This window comes from Sphaeramia orbicularis, chromosome 21 (genome assembly GCF_902148855.1).
Source record: "Sphaeramia orbicularis chromosome 21, fSphaOr1.1, whole genome shotgun sequence".
Classification (NCBI taxonomy): domain Eukaryota; kingdom Metazoa; phylum Chordata; class Actinopteri; order Kurtiformes; family Apogonidae; genus Sphaeramia; species Sphaeramia orbicularis.
This window is the reverse complement of record NC_043977.1, coordinates 44,681,590-44,701,529: the sequence shown is the minus strand read 5'-3', so window position 1 is coordinate 44,701,529 and position 19,940 is coordinate 44,681,590. Positions and strand designations below refer to the sequence as shown.

At 37.7% G+C, this 19,940-nt stretch overlaps 1 protein-coding gene and 1 long non-coding RNA gene across 2 annotated transcripts in view; one reads left to right on the top strand and one right to left on the bottom strand.

The window, feature by feature from the left end:
- The window catches only part of klf7b (Kruppel like factor 7b), a 125,607-nt gene that overhangs the window by 56,410 nt on the left and 49,257 nt on the right, over nt 1-19,940 (top strand). Inside the window, exon 2 of the mRNA XM_030124697.1 lies at nt 16,431-17,076. Within this exon, the coding sequence (XP_029980557.1) occupies nt 16,431-17,076 (646 nt within the window). The remainder of the gene's footprint in view (nt 1-16,430; nt 17,077-19,940) is intronic.
- Nucleotides 1,839-19,526, bottom strand: LOC115412287 (uncharacterized). Its single transcript, XR_003934321.1, has 3 exons — nt 19,330-19,526; nt 16,212-16,217; nt 1,839-1,849 (listed from the first exon to the last, which is right to left on the bottom strand). It is a non-coding gene; the product is annotated as an uncharacterized LOC115412287 (long non-coding RNA).

The following is a 19,940-nucleotide window of genomic DNA, read 5'->3' as shown; positions in this document are numbered from 1 at the left end:
ACCTATTTGTATGAGAAAACCAAGAGAGAAACAGAATCTAAAGCCAAAAGCTCTAAACGTGGAGGGAAAATAAACACACTCTTAATGTGCACACGGATAAAGAGAGACAGTAACAAACCGAAAGGATTAGACTGGAAGGGATGAGATCTTTACGCTTTCTGAAGCTGGGTATAAAGAGGAAATTCATCTAAGGAGAACATCAGTTTTGTGTTGCTTTACATGAGTGCGACTGTACAAAGTGACATTCAAGACAAGTACAAATCAATGGAAAGATGCAGAATGCTGGATGTAGGTCCAGTGATTGTAGCCGTCTTTCTCCCACAAATGTTCGCTTTAGTGTTTAGATGAAGAAAACAACTCATATAAATCCGCTGTAATTGGTATAATTACTAAGGGGTAGATTGGGTAGGTGGGTATTGTGAGGTAGTTTTCACAGAGCTGCCTCTGTTTACAGTCTTTGTATGGGACTGGAAACAATTTTAATGAGGTTTGTGCTGAGGGTAGTGTATGTTAAATGTAACAGGGCTTAGTGAGGTAAAGTCCAACATTTCATTTTAGACAGAAATGCTTCTTGAATCCCTTTTCCTGAAGTGTAAATATACTGTTCTCACTATCAGCGGACTGACTCCTAGATATACAGGGTGGGGAAGCAAAATTTACAATGAACATGTAGTTGTTTTTTCTCAGCAGGCACTACGTCAATTGTTTTGAAACCAAACATATATTGATGTCATAATCATACCTAACACTATTATCCATACCTTTTCAGAAACTTTTGCCCATATGAATAATCAGGAAAGCAAACGTCAAAGAGTGTGTGATTTGCTGAATGCACTCGTCACACCAAAGGAGATTTCAAAAATAGTTGGAGTGTCCATAAAGACTGTTTATAATGTAAAGAAGAGAATGACTATGAGCAAAACTATTACGAGAAAGTCTGGAAGATACTATTAAAGAAGAATGGGAGAAGTTGTCACTCGAATATTTGAGGAACACTTGCGCAAGTTTCAGGAAGCGTGTGAAGGCAGTTATTGAGAAAGAAGGAGGACACATAGAATAAAAACATTTTCTATGATGTAAATTTTCTTGTGGCAAATAAATTCTCATGACTTTCAATAAACTAATTGGTCATACACTGTCTTTCAATCCCTGCCTCAAAATATTGTAAATTTTGCTTCCCCACCCTGTATATATCATTTACATGCACACTAGTACTCCTCAGTCAGTCCAAAAATGACAAAAAATCAGCATATTCTGTTTAGATATTCTGAGTATAGGCCTGGGACATTTTTCCAAATAAGGTCTTGGATATGCTGATATTATTCAGGTTTAGGAGCATGTTTTGGATGCAGTGGATTCAGAATATGCATCTCACTCAGGGTTTTTATGCCAATTTGTGTTACACAACCTCTTGCTGGTTTGTTTCTCTGTGTGCATTGTAAACAAACCAACGACCAAACAATTCTGCAAGGCTGGAGTAGAGACGCATGGTCAAAATAAAAGCTCTTCTACACTTAAACATTATGGATATGTTTGCACAAAAATAGCAAGAAGGACAAAGAAGCTATTACGACTCAAAGACGCAAAATGGCACATGCAGCTCCAGGCCCTGGACGTGACAAATGACATGTGAGGTTGTCATTTATCTGAATATGTGGAAATATATGAAAATTTTCATTTAAATTTATGGACATCTAAGGAATATTGACATTTCAGAATAAGGTAAATGTAGTTTTTTTACGTTGAAATACAATATAATGCTTTCCAGATTATAATTTTGAGCAACAGTACAAGGAAATGTTGATTAAGTATCTGCCAAGTTCCATATGTGGACTGACATCAGTAAAATCTTCACTGACAACGTATTTTGTTTGCTTTCTACCAAAATGGAATAATCCAAAGAGCGATTACGTCTGTCAGAACAATGTCATTATCAAAGCACTTTGCTGTAAATGTAATTTGTAGGAGACATGGTTTCCCAGTTGTATCTTGGCCTGGCAGAGCTGTTCATTGTCTGCCAGGGCCCAGGATAAAACAAGAACAGCAGCATCTGAAGACTCTTAACCCTTTATTGGGCAAGTGACTATTTTTGGTCATTTCTGAATGCTTTCCAAGTAACAGTGACAGCAACAGTTACAGTGGGTCAACGATCTCAGGTCCAATGTGGTCTCCAGGGTCTGTAAGGTCCACCTCTGCATGAACAGTGAGTGGACCTGCTTTCTTAGGTACCATGAAGTAATGGTACTAATGTAAGGAATGACGTTCAAAGGGATAATGTGGATGTGGACAGGGGTCTGGGTCAGCACTGATGTTGGTCCAATGTTGTAAAAGTCATGTTATAATGTTCTAAAATATATATGTTCCTTTCACCTTACATGTGTTTCTCTTGTATTTTTTATATTTACTTCTTGTATTTTTTTTAATTTTATTTTCATTTTTTGTCACTTGCGGGTAAGGAACCAAATATGGTAACTTCACTGACCTCCATTTTTTACATAACAATACAAAATTTTGAAAAAAATTCTCAAAAGTAATATAGTCTTGTTAGGTTTTCCAATAACACACTTAGGTTGAAATTTTGAATTTCATAGTATTTCTATAAAGGGTTAATGATCACTAGTCACTTTTCCATTGGACATATGCGCAAAACTTTACTGATATTTACTAAATAGCGAAAAAACAGAAGTGTGTAATTTCAATTTTTCCATTAAATCACAAATGCTTTAGCAGAATATGTGGGTTGTCAGCAATTGTAATCCGCAATGTGTGTGTGTGTCCATATGTACACGCTAGAGAAAGAAAGAAAAGTTATAGAAATATTCAAGAAGAAATGGAAGAGGGAATGAAAGATTTTTAGCAGAATTTATTTTCATTGTTACTATTACCAGTTAATTTGAAGATTATTATCAATAAACGAAATATAGCACAACCAAAAGCATTTTTCACAGACAATAGTCGATTTTCCATGGGACATATGCGCAAAACTTTACCGATATCTTCTAAATGTCAAAAAAACAGGAGTGTCGAGTTTTCCATTAACTCACAAATGCCATGATTTGTTTATTTCTTATCACGAGATGACACGAGAAGTCCTTTAATAAACTTAATCAGCATAAATATTATGTTGATTTACAGATATATTCATTAATATTATATATTACCCCTCTATCCCATACTAGATTAAAAAAAGTTTCGGTTTCCTGGTGTGTCCACACATACCGCGCCATGTTTCTTTTAAAACTTGTCTTCATCGCTTGTTGTAACATCTGTCACATTATTTATGTGACTCTAGTTATAGAAAAAGGTCTTTCCATTGCAGTTTTGTGTGATATTCCAGTTGCACTATGCCCAAAAAACAGCCTCTTGCCAGCACAAAAACTTATAATCGAAAAACAGGAGTTTTGGCAAAATTGTCGTTCTTCCATTGGGTGCATTTTTATGCGCAAGTTATATTCGCTCAATTTGAGGGTCAATGAAAAAGCGACTAATAAGAAATGGGTTTATGAATAAGAATGCAAAATTAAAGCAGGTGGAATCAGTTAAAGGCACAAAGTCATGCTAGTTTTAATACTTAATGAGGTTTGTGGGAGATGTCAAGAATGGTTAACATCTGAAAATCCACTGACTGGTTGGAATTTCTCAGGCTAAAGCAGGTTCTGAGTGGAAAAAAACCCCCGCTCTGCTCAGATACAGTGTCATGTGAAGAAGATCATTACAGAAAGTGTTGCTTTGGAGAATCTTGTAAAACCCTTAATTTCCCCATTGTCCTAATGGAAACTTGGTAATGGTGGCATAAGTGCGTGCATGTAAACACAGACAGACACGCCTCCTGCTGAATCCACTCGTGTCTGTTTGCTGAGCTCCACCTTCGATGATCCTTTGTCTGTCAAAAGCTCTTAGTGCTCCCAAGCAGAGCCCTGTGCTCTCTGCATTCATTATTAAAGGACCTCAGCAAGCGGAGAAAACACACACACATACACACACACTCATAGGCAGGCCCTGCACATCAGCGGTAGCTATTTTAAACCTGATATTAAATGAAACACTCAAACAAGAAGGAAAAATGGGGGTGCAAGAGGACAATATGGATTTGTTTTTTTCATCTCTATATACAGACATATGGCAGAAGCGATTAAATACATTTATATTTCCATATAGCGATTACACATAAAATACAGATGGTTTTAACATGTATACAAAATGATTTATAGGCGGCTTAAATATGAAGTGCAGTATGTGGACTGCAGTTCATATTGGACTCCAACTGTGATCCTACATTCATCTCCAAGCACTTTGTTTGACTTTGACCCCTATACAATACAATACAATATAACACAATACAATACAATATAATACAATGCAATGCAATACTTCCATCATTACATTATGCAACTCCAAATGTCAAGAAATAAAAGGTCAGTGGGTTCACTCACAACACTTAGAGCACAGGTGTCAAATGTGCGGCCTGGGGGCCAAATCCGGCCCCTCAAAGGGTCCAGTCCGGCCTGTGGAATGAATTTGTGAAATGCAAAAATTACCCTGAAGATATTAAGAATCAATGGTGTCAAAATCATTTTAATTCAGGTTCCGCACACAGATCAATGTGATCTCAAGTGGGTCAGACCAGTACGATACTATTATAGTAACTTATAAATAATGACAACTACAAATTTTCTCTTTGCTTTAGTGTAAAAAAAGTAAAATTACATGAAAATGTTTACATTAACAAACTATCCTTTTTCAAAAAAATGTGACTAACAAACTGAACAAATATGAACAACCTGAAAATGTCTTAAGAGAAGCACAGTTTATGCAATTTTACCAATATTGTGCCTGTTACTAAATGTTTTGTGTATTTGTAATAGTAATGTAAGTTGTAACGCACATGTGTAAATGATAAACTGATAAATTGAGGCAGAGTAATATTAAAATTGCACTTGTTATTCTTAAGACATTTCAAGTTGTTCATATTATTCAGATTTTTACGAAAACTTTGTAGATGTAAACATTATTACAATATAAATTTATGTTTTTTGCTGTTATGTTTTTTACTGGTCTGGCCCACATGAGATCAGATAAGGGGGAATGTGACCCCTTAACTAAAATGAGTTGTGTGATGAGTTAAGAGACAGTCACAGTATATTTTTCACTTTCTAATCTTGAGTTTCATCAAACATTGGGTGATGGGACTGTCAATGTGAACTGAGGGATGAGGCACATTTGTCATCTGTGACAAATATGCATTATTGTACGACTCTATATCTTAGCTTTTTCTTCCTACACTGTATTTGTTTGTGTTGTCGACAACATTTCCAATCAGAGATCGACTGGAGTATTACAGAATATTGTATTCTGCTTTTCTATTGAGGCAATTGTTGCATCAGTGTGATAGCACAGTCGTAGGTATAGGATTTCCTGACATTTCTCTATTATTATTTTAAGAGCTCCATGTTCAGTTTTCCAGAAAATGCACTGTACTGGAAGAGGAAATCATATATAATGACATAAAATGACATTCATAGGGACCCTTATACCCTGTTATTTCTTTTAACTCAGGAGTAGCCAAGATCATTCAGCAATATTACAGCTTTTTAATGCAGTTGTGTGTTATTTTTCTCTCATGTTACCAAACACCATGAGGCAGTAATTCCAGTAGCGCCCATAAGCCTCAGAAACATGACATCTGAACACATCTAACATATTTAAAACACTTCATCATTTTAGTCAGGATTTAAAGTTAATCCAAAACCCTAAAGGAATTCAATTCACTTCAAGCTGATGATTTGATCTTATGACTTTTATGAGGCTTAATCTTTAACTTTGGCACCGTTTAAAGCTTTCTGATGGGTTGTTGCTGTGGGTTCTATAGACTGGACTTAAACCTCAAGTGAAATGACTTTAATATACTGTTAAATTGTTTTGCTGAATGTATTTCAAGCAAAACATATTTTCTGCATGGATTACTAAGTCTTTATGACCATCTAATTCAGCAGTACTTAGAGGTCAGGGCTGTGAGAAATGACAATGTGTGAAGAACAGGAAATATCTGTCATTTTTTGATGTGTTCTATTATTTATGCATTAGTTTTTGTCATTGTGGTGGTGTGTGTTCTTCCACACGGGATGGATGCACAAAGGAAGTTGGCAACAAAAAGCAACATACAAACATAGAAGACGCTGAACATGAAACAAAATGGGGTAATTCTGAACAAGAATTGGTTACAAGATCCAAACAAAAAAGAAAAAAAATAATTAAATGTGGTAATATATAGGGGTGTGTATTGGCAAGAATCTGGCAATACTATACAAATCACAATACTAGGACCACGATACGATATATTGCGATATATCACAATACTGTTAACAAGGCAATATTTTTTTGTTTGTTTTGTTTCTTCTTCTAAGAGATTATTTCCTGGAAAAACTGAATTATACCAGAAATATGCACAAATACCAAACACATTTTTATTTGATCAGAGCAAGATTTAATACTATGTCACAAAACTTTCCTTTGTAAAAACTAACTTTTTTTTTTTTTTTTTTTACAGATAAATAAAAAGTAAAATTACAAGTACAAAAAACACGCACACAAACAAATAAATGCAATTGTGTTTAACTATGTTTATCCTGCTCAAATGTTAATATTCTATTAGTTGTGGAAATAATGCATAGTGTACAGTCCCTGAACCATCCAACATCAGAACATTATTTTTGTTCGATCCCAACAAAGGAACAAACATCTGCCTCTTTCACATAGTAAAAAGTGCTTTTAGGATGACTGATAACACTGTTTTGTTAAATAATGGTTATTTCAGTTTAAAAAATCTACATGCATGGCCTGCAATATCACAATGCTACTCTTTTAGTATACAAACAACAGAGTAAAATACCCCTGTGAATATAGAAATAAAAGAGCTTGCAAGATTCCCCCAAAAAATAATAAAAAACAAAAACATGAACCTCTGCCTTATCTCCATTTGAATAAATACCTAAAAATATTGATACAGTACTTTTTTAACATTGATACAATATCATGAAATGAAATATCACGATATATTGCGGAATCGATATTTTCTTACACCCCTAGTTATATGTAGTGGTCATTTCATATTATTGCGATGTAGTGTTAAGAGGCTCTCATATAGCAATTCTTGGTAATCTATTGGTAAAATCATTCTGACTTTTCATAACGCAGTTTTACTGGTGTTATAATCTTTTCCTGCCTTTCCCAAACTAAGGGTCAGGAACCTAAATGGGTGACGAAGCTGTTTTTAATGGTTTTCCAACTGCGAAATACACAATAATGACATGTTTTGTGCATTAAATTTTAAAAGAAAATAGAAGTGTTTATAAATGTTTGGCTATATGTAAAATGCACTGCAGAGGTAAGAGATATGGTAGAACAAATGATGAAAAAAAAAAGACAGAAACAACACTAAAGGGGTCATATATTGTGAAACCCATTTATATAAGTTTTGGTTCATTTATTTGTGTATTTGAACCCTAATACAGTCTACTCTCGTTAAACCGCCCGCCGTTATACCGCCATTTCCGCCTATCACCATCCGCCAGCCCAGTTCCATGCACAAACAACACTTATACCATTGATTTCCCGACCGTTATACCGCCAGTGTGATTGCCATCGAGTACACATAAATTTTAACAATGCACTGAAACAAACGCGCCAGACGCTGATCGCGACAAGCTACGAGTAGGTCTACGGAACGGCCACCGTTCATTTATCGCAGAACACTCAGTAGGTCAGGATGTCGGGAAGAGGACGTGGGATTAAGCCAAAGCCTCAAGATGATGGGGTGTCATTTCCCGACACGGTATAATAATGCTTAAAATGTTTCCCCACTTTAAATGATCCCTTACAACATAACAGAATCAAGATTTATTTAGAATTATTTATAATTAGAACGGGTTAACGGAGGCAGCATAGACACCATATAGTAAAGACATGCACATTATGGACGCAACCCGTTGTAACGCCATTTTTGCTATATCGCCAATTTGGCCGTGAACGGAAGTTGGCGGTATAACGAGAGTAAACTGTAGTTCATAGAGTTTGAATTTGAACCCTCCAGGTGCTGCAAAGCTATCTTTATATTCATTTTGGCAAAAATCTAGTGGATTTCTACAACCTGTTTTGATTCCTGCTTAATTTGTTACACTTTATAACTAGTTACATCATGACATTTACACATACAAGGTCAAGACTTCCGATGAACCTTTCTCTGAGTATGACATAATTGTTTGTCAGCAGCAGTGGTTGTAGTCCATACTGAAAATATGCCCAAACTTCGAGTTGATTACCTAAAATGTTCAGTTGTTGGTTGAACGGGACAGAGCAGCACAGCCAACAATCTGGAGAGGGTGGTGCCTGAAGTGGCTCATTTGTATTTAAAGTGCCAGCGCTCAAAACGACCTTTTTGGTGTCATTACTCAGACATAGAATTGAAGATGGACCTGTGGAGTTGAATTAATGAAGAATTCCGACCCAAGCATAGCATTTACAGTATATGTAGACCACAGGGAAATGTTTTAAAATGCATAATTCCATTTAAAAAAGCCAAATATCACTCCTTTAAAGATGTAACATCACATAAAACAGAGGCTTTTAGACACTGTTTTGAAAGTGGATGAGAAAAATGTAGGCACTATTAAAGGTGTGTTTTTGTAGATTTGATTCCCAAGAGAAAAAAAATTAACATTTGGGTCTCAAACTGAGAATGTTTGCGAACCACTGGTCTATTCTGTTGACATATTTTATTTCTTTTTATTGTAATGACAGACAGTATTATGTCCATTTCACTAGAGATTCCTAACTTTATGAGGTGTGCCTGAATGCACCATGACGTCTATCGACGTCCACTTGTTTAGAGTTGAAGAGGTGCATGATATCCAAAATGTATCATCATTATTGACCTACATTCTAATCCAGTCTTGTGTTGAGATTGTTTTATTGTCTGGCTCTTGTATTTCTTCCATTATGGGGACATAGAATACATCTATTTACACAAGCACTTGTTTAGGGGGAACAATTCCATGCCCCTTGAACATAAATCATTAAATTCAAGGGTTAAAAGTTGTTTTAAGGTTAGAGCAGGGGCTGGGGAATGTAGTACGAGTGTCCTCACAATGCTATTTGGCACAAAAGTGTTTGTGTGTCTGTGTGTGTGTTGTCTGATGTGACCTTTCTCCATATGGTGTGGGACTGAGCACAGGGACAGGAGGTGAGCCCTACACATGCTATCAGTCTGAGCAGTTAGCCAGCAGCCACACACACACACACACACACACACACACACACACACACACATGCTAGTTGTGTTTCCATGTGTTTGGGGGACATTACATTGACTTGCATTCATTTCCCGGAGATGCTGGGTTCCCATAATGTCAGACCAGTACTACACACACACACACACACACACACACACACACACACACACACACATACACACACACGTCCTGCAGGCCCTACATGTCATTGTTACCTGATATTCATGGTGTGTAGGAAACACAGAGGAAGAGAAGGTCATGTGTGTGATGTCAGAAGCGGTGCGTTCACTGCCGACCACGGGTTTGATTGCAGCTCGCTCCTTTTCCACAGCCTCGGGCTCTCCCTACCCTCTGTCTACCCCGCCTACTTCCCACAATCCTTAGCATCCGTCCGGCCCCTGCCAGGAGACACACAGTCCTTGCTATTTTTGATTTCGAGCCCAAGTGCAAACAGCGGTACATTACGCCTTCAGAAAATGACTGTTCTATGGTTTTTATTCTTTATCAAACAAAACTAATATCCATACTCCCGTTGTCGTGTCAGGGGGAAATGAATAATACATTTAACACACAGCAGCAAAATACAGTTAATTCCACGTTCTTGATTCAACAGAGCAATGCAAGAGGTTATGATGACAACATTAAAATATGGAGAAAAAAGTGAACTTGAGAAATATTTCACTTGTGTTCTGTAGGTAGAAACCTCTTTGAAGATGAAAGCATCATCTCCATAAATGTTTACCGTCTACAAGAACCTTTTGTGTCTTTTCAAAGTAAATGACACAACTGTATGCTCACTCAGAAGACACAATTATTTATTAATGTGTGAAGGCTTCTATGGCGTGAATACAAAACAAGAAAGGAGATGTTATGATATTTTCTTGACTTTTATTAGACCATAGTGCACCTTTACACAGTTAAATATGATAAATGAACACTATTTTGTCCCTTACTTTCATCAGTTAATACTCAGTCCTCAAGGATAGATGGAGGAAATGACAATAATAGAGGATTAAGATGAAACTGTTCAGACCTATACCCTGTCCACATTAATACAGATCATTTTATTAACATGTACACTGCAAAAAAGGCCTGTACAAAAACAAGAAAATGAAACTCATTATTGGGTTAAATTGTTTTATTTCAAGTAAAATTATCTGCCAGGGTGGTAAGAAAATTGCACTTATGAAGTCTTCTTGAAATAAGAAAATATTACCCCAGGATTATATGTGCTAAAATTCTTATTTTAAGCAGAATGTACTTGTTTCAAGTCTTCATAGTAAGAATTTTTTTTATCTATCTATCTATCTATCTATCTATCTATCTATCTATCTATCTATCTATCTATCTATCTATCTATCTATCTATCTATCTATCTATCTATCTATCTATCTATAACTCAATAGATATGTATCAGCAAAACTGCATAAAACACTGTGTTACTGTGTCCACCATACTCATCCCCCAACAATGGAGCTTGTTTTGTTTTAAATATTTCTTAAAATTTGTTGTAATATCTAAGTGGGGTAGCTCAAGATGAAAATTATTGGAACAATTCAAAAAATCTATACAAGATGAAATCTCAATTTAAATCTAAAAAATGATCTTTCAAGCTAAATATTCCAAATTCAAGTCAGTTTAAGTCAGACATTACTTTTTTGCAGTACATTTGCCCTCTCAACATAAATTCTGTTGACACATTTATTTTATAAAAATATCTAATTGTAAAACAACTCTCAAACTTTCAAACAAACATTGTTTTTAGACTTTAAACTGTGAACACAATGGATAATGGTGGATGCAATGGACTCAGAGTTTGTTCGTTTGTTTGGAAGCTGAGCATTTGGTTTGAGTTGTCCAAGTGTTTTCTTTGTATTATGTAGACTAGCAGCATTGTACCCATGGTGCCATTGTACAATAGCATGATAAAAATCACCCAGCATACCTCACAACATTTGAATGCGGACATAAAATTGTGCCCAGTAGATAGTCAGGTAATGTTTCTATTCATTTGGTGAGTTTGGTGGCGATCGGGTCTGTGAAGGCTGAAGAAAATTCGTACAAATGCCCTCCTGTGCTGCAACATTGATCGGGCGGACGGACAGACATGTAACGTGCATTATATAGTAGGATTTGCCACAACACCAGTACATTTGTTCGTCCCCTAAATGTGTCTATGTTGACCTCCATCTTCTGCAGGTCATACACTAATTTATACATCTGCATTTAGTGTTTGAGGGGTACATTCATATGTTTGTTACACAAAACAACAGCACACATACACAAATTAGGATGTGATGCAGTCATTTTCTTATTTCTTCATTTTCTCTGTCCATAATACACACACCAGGGGGTTTAAAACCCTTCACTTGTAAAAGCGTTTGTAAGTTTCTGCAACATAAATATGCAATTTACATGTGGACAAGAGGCCCAAACATACAGAAAAAGTAAGCCTATTTGTATGGACAGGGCATCAGTCACAAATGAAACAGACTTTAAGCTGGTTTCCACTCTTGAATTTTGTCTCAGATCTCTGAAATGACAATGATCGAAGTAAAGAGATAAAGTAGCCTCTTCAGTGAGTTCAGCTGGGTATTGTGTTACCCACAGATATTACTGAGGAGGACGTCAAGGAATTTATAGCAACAATCGACAAAAGTTTTCTTTACAGAATCGCTATCAGTATTACAAAGAACTGTGGCTTCGTCTTTGCCTCTAAATTCTTATCGTCCTCATGTTTCGTTATGAAGCACTTGTTAGACCTTAAAGAAATAACTCTGAATGCATTCATATGCAAATGAGCATCCTAAAGCCATAAAAAAACTTTAAGAGGAAAGAAAAGGAGGGGGAGGGAAGTTGAGCTTATCAGTACTCAACAGATGTTATGACTAAATGTGTTAGTTTGTCTCGTCACTGAGGCTGAGATGAGAAAAGCTCCAGTACTGACCTGTGTGAAGGGATGGAGTCGGCCGGCAGCTGCTAAGAAAAAACACTCCTCAAGTGGCTGTAATTTGCGCTGATGACAGAGGTGGACGGAGCCAGAGGATCAAGATGAGGACCACCTCCATCTGCCACAGGCCTGGGGCCAAACACAGGAAAATAGTATTCCTTGTAGATATACAAGGTGCTGGAGCAGAGTATCATGTAATGCAACTGCAGTTCCAGCTCTGTGTGCTCTGTCTTTCACAAAAACATTAGGAAATACCTGTTATTTACCATAGTAACACTGGGCTTTAAACCTTTTAGGTCCTTAACCCTTAGGGGTCCACGGTCACGGCCCCATGACTGAATCACATGATGTTTTCAACACATCATAGCGTCAGAAGTCGGTCACGTAGGCCACTGGAGATAATCGCATTCAAAAGGGCAGACTTGAAACACTCTCCCACTTCTTGGATGTTGATAGAACAAATACAACTGGAGATATGACGTTTTGAACTCAGCAAACAAACGTGAATAAGAGTATGAAAATGACACGGACGGGTGTTATATTTCTGACCATATCTTCGTCATTTTTTGTCCTTTTTCAAAATGGAAAAAAGTGGTTAAATCTGCAGATTGTAATTCACAGACTGCATTAGCATTAGAGGTAAGGGTGAGAATGACCCCCACCTGAACCGGAGAAAACACCTATGTGAAGATATGCTTTTATGTCAAATATTTGATCATAGTTTTAATTTATTACTATTTAGATTTTGTATACCTAATATTTGGAACCAATATTCACTTTTAAAGTCTTTGAAAAGGTTTGTTAAGCGTCTTTGTGTTATTTATGTAATAGATTATATACATTTGTCAAATCGGATTTTATATTTTTTGTGTTTTTTGGCCTTTTGTGTTAATATAGTAGGTTAAAGTGAAAAAATAATAGGCAGATGAGATAGATGAAGTTGTGCTGAAAAAAAGATACCAAACATGGGTATAGTAAAGATTTCTTTATATAGTATATGAAAGCAAAATCAAAAGTACTCAAAAACGGCCAAAATAGGCTCAGACCCCTTAGGGTTACCATCACACCGTACTCTGCACTCTGCCTCTTGATGTTCTCTATAGAAGTATGATTATTATGCTCAAATCATTGCTTGTCTTGCTTCAGAGCAAATGCAAACAAGTGTCCATGTGTTGACTGTGTGTCCACTGATAACAGTAATCCATTGTTTTTCAAGTATATTCTTTTATCCGTTCCTGTACATCCCTCTTTGCAGTCATGCCACTGTTTCAGTCATTTTTTTATAGTCTAAAGTGAAATTGCTGTTGAATATTTAGGACCCTAATTTTATTTTTCTCATCTTGAAATCTTCCTTGTCCATCTGTGTGGTGCTCCAGCCCCCAGTACATACCGCACATGCTATATGAATGGAGGATATGTGCAAAAAGGAGATTTGTTCAAATGAGAACAACACAAGTCTGTTGATATGACGATCTTGGATATTAATTGTACTTACCTCTCAGAACCATGTCGGTCCACCTTTATGGCATGTCATCACTCTGCAACTTTAATCAACAAGAAGCAGTAAGCAGAAAATACTAACACTTTCCACCTATTCCAAAAGTTTCCAAAAGTGGCTAGTGCAAACAATTGATCTCGTTCATATATCTAATTCTGCAGTCGACTGAAGGCAGCAGGAGAATGATGGGTCTGGTTTACAGTGCATATACTATAATTTGAACCACTGGAAGTCAACTTGTGCAAAACGACCTGGGAGGAAACACTCGAGCTACTGGAATATACTGGTGCAAATCACAGCAGCAATAACAAACAACCACATGTAGACCGAAGCAATTTATAAATAGTTCAAGGAAGTAGGAATTCCAGGAAACAAAAGTTTAGAGAACAGTGTGTTGCTTTTAAGGACATTAAAGTAGGTTAGTGACTGGAAGGTTTGCGGCTCAATTCCCCTGAGGTAATGTGGCAGGTGCCCTTGACCAAAGGCACTGAAGTCCAGCAGGCCAACTGTGGCGCCGCTGTACTGCTGCCAAAACAAGGACCTGTATGCTTTATGAAAAAATGTGCAGGTGTATATGATATCTTTGTATTTGTCTTTGTACAGGTCAAATAAGCAGTTATAAAAATACCTTCCTGCTATCCTCCACGTTTTTTTTCTCATCATTTTCTTTTTATTCCATTGCCTTTATTTGCTCCCCCTCCATCATCATTCTCTCTTTCCTTCCTCCATCTTGCAATATAACTTACATGGCTGGTTGATTTGGGTGAGCAGAGGGAAACAGGCAAGGCTTCCACAGTTCAGGGCTCCTGAGAGCTCTGCCAGGCAGAAGCAATCAATCACAGACTAAATCCCTCCTCTCTGTGGACCGCTGTGTGCCAGGTGACATGGTCAGCAGCTGCAGAAAACATAGTGCCTACAGTGGGTATTTGAATTGAATAGACTAGTAAACACGTCCTCAAAAAATTCACAGGCTGAAGTGGACTGTGTTTTAGATTAGAGTCTTCAGTGATTGTCTCCATCCCAACAAACTAATGACCATACAGTGAAAGTACTCAAAGTTCTAGCATGTCTGGGCATTAAAGTTGCAGTGTGTGGGATTTTGGGAGATCTGTTTGCCTTCATGTAGTCCATCATCTTGCAGCGCCATGTTTTTACAGTAGCTCACAACAGGTGAACATGGCTCAAGACTCTGAAGAGTACCGCTTGTGGTTTTTGCGTTTTGGTAGCTGCTGTAGGTTGTTTTATGCAATTTGAATGACAAGGCAAAATGATATGTATTTCATTAGTCGCAGTCTGCAGTACCACTATGAACCATTAAAGATGGGGTAGGAGATCCTAGAAAAACAGTTCAAGAAAGCTGCATTTTGAAAATGCACAATTCAAAATTCCAAACCCCTTTCTTCAGACTTTCTTCCCCGAAGCCACGCCTCCAGAGTACCAGAATGTGCAATTGCAGTAAGACTGATGTTAGGCTAGCAGCCCACTGAAATGTGCTTTGAACGCTGTAATCTATGCCGTTCACCACATGTTTGTCGGCGGAACAGCCTCAATTCATACCTGGCTGGCTAACGTTACATTCTCTAGTGATTTATGTTAGTGACAAAACAGTTTGCCGGTGAACTTTATATCGTATATCAAATGGCAGTTGAGTTTGTTAGACATATCACCATTTATTTTGATGGGCTGGTTAAAATGTCTCGATGGTGTTTTTTCAGTCCTGTCCGTTCTACAGGTGGCTAAATTTTTTTTTATTTTTGTGTTAGAGCATTTAATTAATTGGTTGCAATTGGGGTGTGAAGGGGATTTTAAGCAATATAGTAAAAAATGCTCCAGGAAAACATCTCCTACTCCACCTATAAATCCAACAGACTGAACATTTACATATGTATAAAAAAATTATATTAATTACAACCATGCACCAGGGTTCAAAACACAACACAACTAGGCCCACAAACTGTCCATATCCATGACTTGGTGCATTTATTTTTTCTTTCTTTCACTGGCTGAATGAAAGACAATAATTGACAGTCTCAAAATGGCTGGTATCATATGAATGGGGCTGTGAATTAGGCTGTGAGTTAGTTGTGGTGGCACTGATTTGCTCTTCTGTACAGTCATGAACTTCCTGACCAATGACTAAGAAATCCTCCATTCTGGGATCATCCTGTTTCACCAATACCTTCTGTTAGCTAACTAGCAAAGAAAAAATGATCAAATCAGACACAGGTAGCTAACAACATTAAATTCCCTACAGGGTCAATGGTAATAATACTATAACCTCATAAAGAAACCAGATAGGAGGGATGGTCCTCATGAACACATTGTGTTAGCAGAATAATCTGGAAGCTAATGTATCCTTTGGTCTGGCAGATTGTATCTGGTTTCTCCTCCTGTGGTTTCATTTCACATTCCATTACACTGATTGGTCGGAGGTCTGTCCAGTTGCACCCACTAATCATGCCTTTTGGAAATCAACAATGAACTGATAGGTTCTAGGCTAACTCTGAGTATTGGATGGACAATGCCAGGCTAGGAGTGCCCATCTAATTTGATTTGACTGATCTGATGCAGAGGATTAAAGTCTTATAGGACAGAAATGCTCTATAAATATGACAATAATTCAAATTTGACAAGAATCTTGCAAAATAAAAATGTGTTTTCTCACTCTGGATCCTTGTGTGTCCTTGTCTTGCAGACATGTCTAGAGTTGGAGAGGTACTTACAGACGGAGCCTAAGCGACTCTCTGAGCTTTTCGATGAGGAGCTGGACTGCCTGTTAACGCCAGCCTTCATGCAGGGTGGTGATAGTGACGAGGACCTGATGGACCCCCTTCTTCCCAGCCTCCCTGACCAGCCCAGCCCACCACCTCTACGTGTCTCTCTTCCCAAGGTTCAGGCCAAAATTCTCCAGGTGTCCAATCCAAGCAAGAGCCAAGCAGAAGCTGGGACTGAAACTTTCACATCCAAGGAGCAAGGCCTCGGTGGCGTCAGTGCTGCACAGCTCAGTGCCGCTGTCACTTCCCTAACACCACCATCGTCACCGGAACTTGGCCGCCACCTTATCAAACCCACACAAACGCTGACAGCAACAGCCGACGGTACACTAACGCTTAAACTGGTGGCAAAGAAAGTGGGGTTAGGAGCAGCTAAGTTGGTGGCAGCACGAGCGTTACCATCCCCGCTGAGCCGAGGAGGAGCCCTCAGTGACAGTGAGCAGGGGGGAGGTCTGGGAGGGGATGTACCCGAGAACAAGAAGAGAGTCCACCGGTGCCAGTTTAATGGCTGCAGGAAAGTTTACACCAAGAGCTCCCATCTGAAGGCACATCAGAGGACTCACACAGGTATGGGAGAATATTTCTATCATTCGGCTATCTACCCCTGCACTTTAGCTCTAAATGAAACAATAACTGCAAGGCTCAAGTGCTGACTTGCTCAGATAATGCTCCACGTTTATTAACTTCCTCATAAGTCTTCATACTAGCTCAGTGCCAAAAGCCCCCCGCTTCAGTAATTGCCTGATGATTGATAGACTTGTTGTAAATTACTTAGCGAATTCAGCCGTGTCCAGCTGGGTTGGACACGCAGCTTTAGCCGCTAACTACAGCTGCCCTCTCGATGACCCACAGACAAAACACACACCAAGCTAATATGTCCAGGGAAGGGCTGTTAGACATGAGTTCTCCTTGGTGTTAAAATGTGGAGATGAGCAGTGAAGTATGAGCAAAGATGGATTTGACTGGTGCTGGTGGGTGAAGAGGGTTTTGAACCTGAAAATCACATGTGTACTAGCAAGAAGTTTAGTCTATAAGAAAAAGCCTTTTCCTTATGTTCTGCATAATTATAATGGTTTTGTCTCTGTAAACTTCTGTAGTTATGATTTTGCATCTCAAAAATGAACCTGTATGTCTAGAGAGGTACTATTATTAACCAGAGGAGCTGTGATTGCTTTGGTTGGACTGTTTTTCTTCTTCCATGACAAGTTGGTAATGTTGCTGGAGGTCAATGAACATAAAACAAGTTGATTTAAAGAGCTACCCCCCACCAGCCACATACAACCCTGTAGGCTTCATTTGGATCACAGGCGTTAGGGTTGATTTAGGATTTATTGTCTAGATTGATTTTTATTACCCCACCCCCCAAAGGGGAGGCAAGGGGTATTGTTTTTGGTTTGGTTTGTTTGTTTATTTGTTTGTTAACACTCTAGCAGCAAAACTTTTGGTTGAATTCATACCAAATTGGGTTTATAGATTGCCAGTGACCCAGAATGGATGTCATTACAATTTGGGAACAGTAGGTCAAATTTTGTTATGAATTTTTAAAATCTTCCCATTTACTCATAATGGGGGAAATATGTGTGAGGGGTGGGGGTTGTTGTGCCTGGCACCACTTGTTGTTTCTTTAATGTGGCCAATATGAGAATCCAGTTTGAACAGGTCCCAATCCTGACCTGCCAGACATGTGCAAAAGAACACAAAGACATCACATGCAGCTTGTTTAGTTGAAGTCTATTTTCTGTGACGGTGCAACCACAGTCTTTTGCTGTTTTACAATATGACTCCTCAAGTTTTCATCATTCCAAATATGAGGCCAAACCATTTTCCATGTTGGTATTCACCAAGTGACTCTCATCTTTGGTTGGACTGTTGTTAAATTTTCAAAATGGTTTGATTAGAAGACTCTCCCTAAGTGAAGGAGAGGAAATGAGACTACTAAAGCCTATGATTTAGAGTACAGTTGCTAATAAATACTAAATAATGAAAGTTACATAGTCATATTGGTTCAGTTTTAGTCTCTTGTGTCTCCTCACATGTTACTCCCTAAAAATACATGGACTTTCTAGTAAACAAACACAACATGCACCGTGCACATCCCCCCCTCCTTCCGGTGAAATGTAATTCTTGTTTGCATCAACAGTAAATAATTTAAGGTTCGTCAGACAATAATAGCTCCATTAGTCTGTTTACAATAATGTCATGTTGTTTATTATTGATGAAAAACAAGTTGGATTTATTGCTGTTGCCATCAGGTTGCTGATGTAGGACGCTTTAGTTTGACACAACCTGTCATTATGACGGATGCAGGTTCAGCCAGTTAGAATAAATCAAACCATTTTAAGCTTTTATACCAGACTGGACCAACCAAACTGGAAAATGACTCATATTTACTGCCACCGGTGAAGAATTATGAGAGATGTTGATCTAGAGTGATGTGGAAGCTGCATGAATTCTGACATGTTTATTACAAAAATGTAGACCTGTTTCTGATTAGGGAGCACATATGGACGTGGTCTGGATCAGTATTGAAAAGATCAGATTCCATGTGATTTGAGCTGTGAAAAAACAAAAAAAACAAAAACAGATCTGAGTCATATATGAGTAATTTGGATCAACACTGAACACATGGATATAGCGTATGTTCATTATGATTGCTAATTTCAATCATACTGAACAAAAATGAAAGCTTTGCTAGAGGTTGTTGTATGTAGTGTGGTCTTCGTTTCCCTCAGTGATTGTACCAATGCATCAGTTTATTATAAATGAAAAACCTATTACACTGGTCTACAAGTAAAATGGTTCCAGAATAAAAGTAGTGACATTTTACCACCTGTGAGTCACTGATAAAGACAAATCTAGTCAAAAATGCTGGTTCGCTAAAGTTTCAAAGATACAGTCTTGGACCAAAATGTGACATTCGAGAATTAATGAGAAAATGTGTTTAACTCAAAAAGAATATTTGTCTCAGAGCTACCAGATCTACTTCAAAACACTGTCTGCACATTATAATACATTCACTTTACAGGTTCTATCTAGTGGAAGATTTATAAATCTATTGTATAAATGTACATAAACCAACATATATGTGTAATAACACTTTATGCCATGAAAACATCAGCAAACCAACACTTTTGTCACTTGTTTTTCAGTGAATCTTATTAAAATACATAAACTTTAACCCTGTAACACCAAACATATCATATTTGATGCATGAGTTTTGAAGCCCTCTACATGATCAGTGTGATTTTTTTTTTCTTCAAAAACCTGACGTATGCAATTAGATACATGTAATGCATGGATAATCCTCCAGGGGGGAGGAATTCATTCACCAGAGGCCTTTCCAGTGACACTACAAGATTATCATTAATGAAGAAGGAGGCAGAACTTTGCCAATTTTGAAAAGGAATTTGTTAGACATGTTTGTGTTGTAT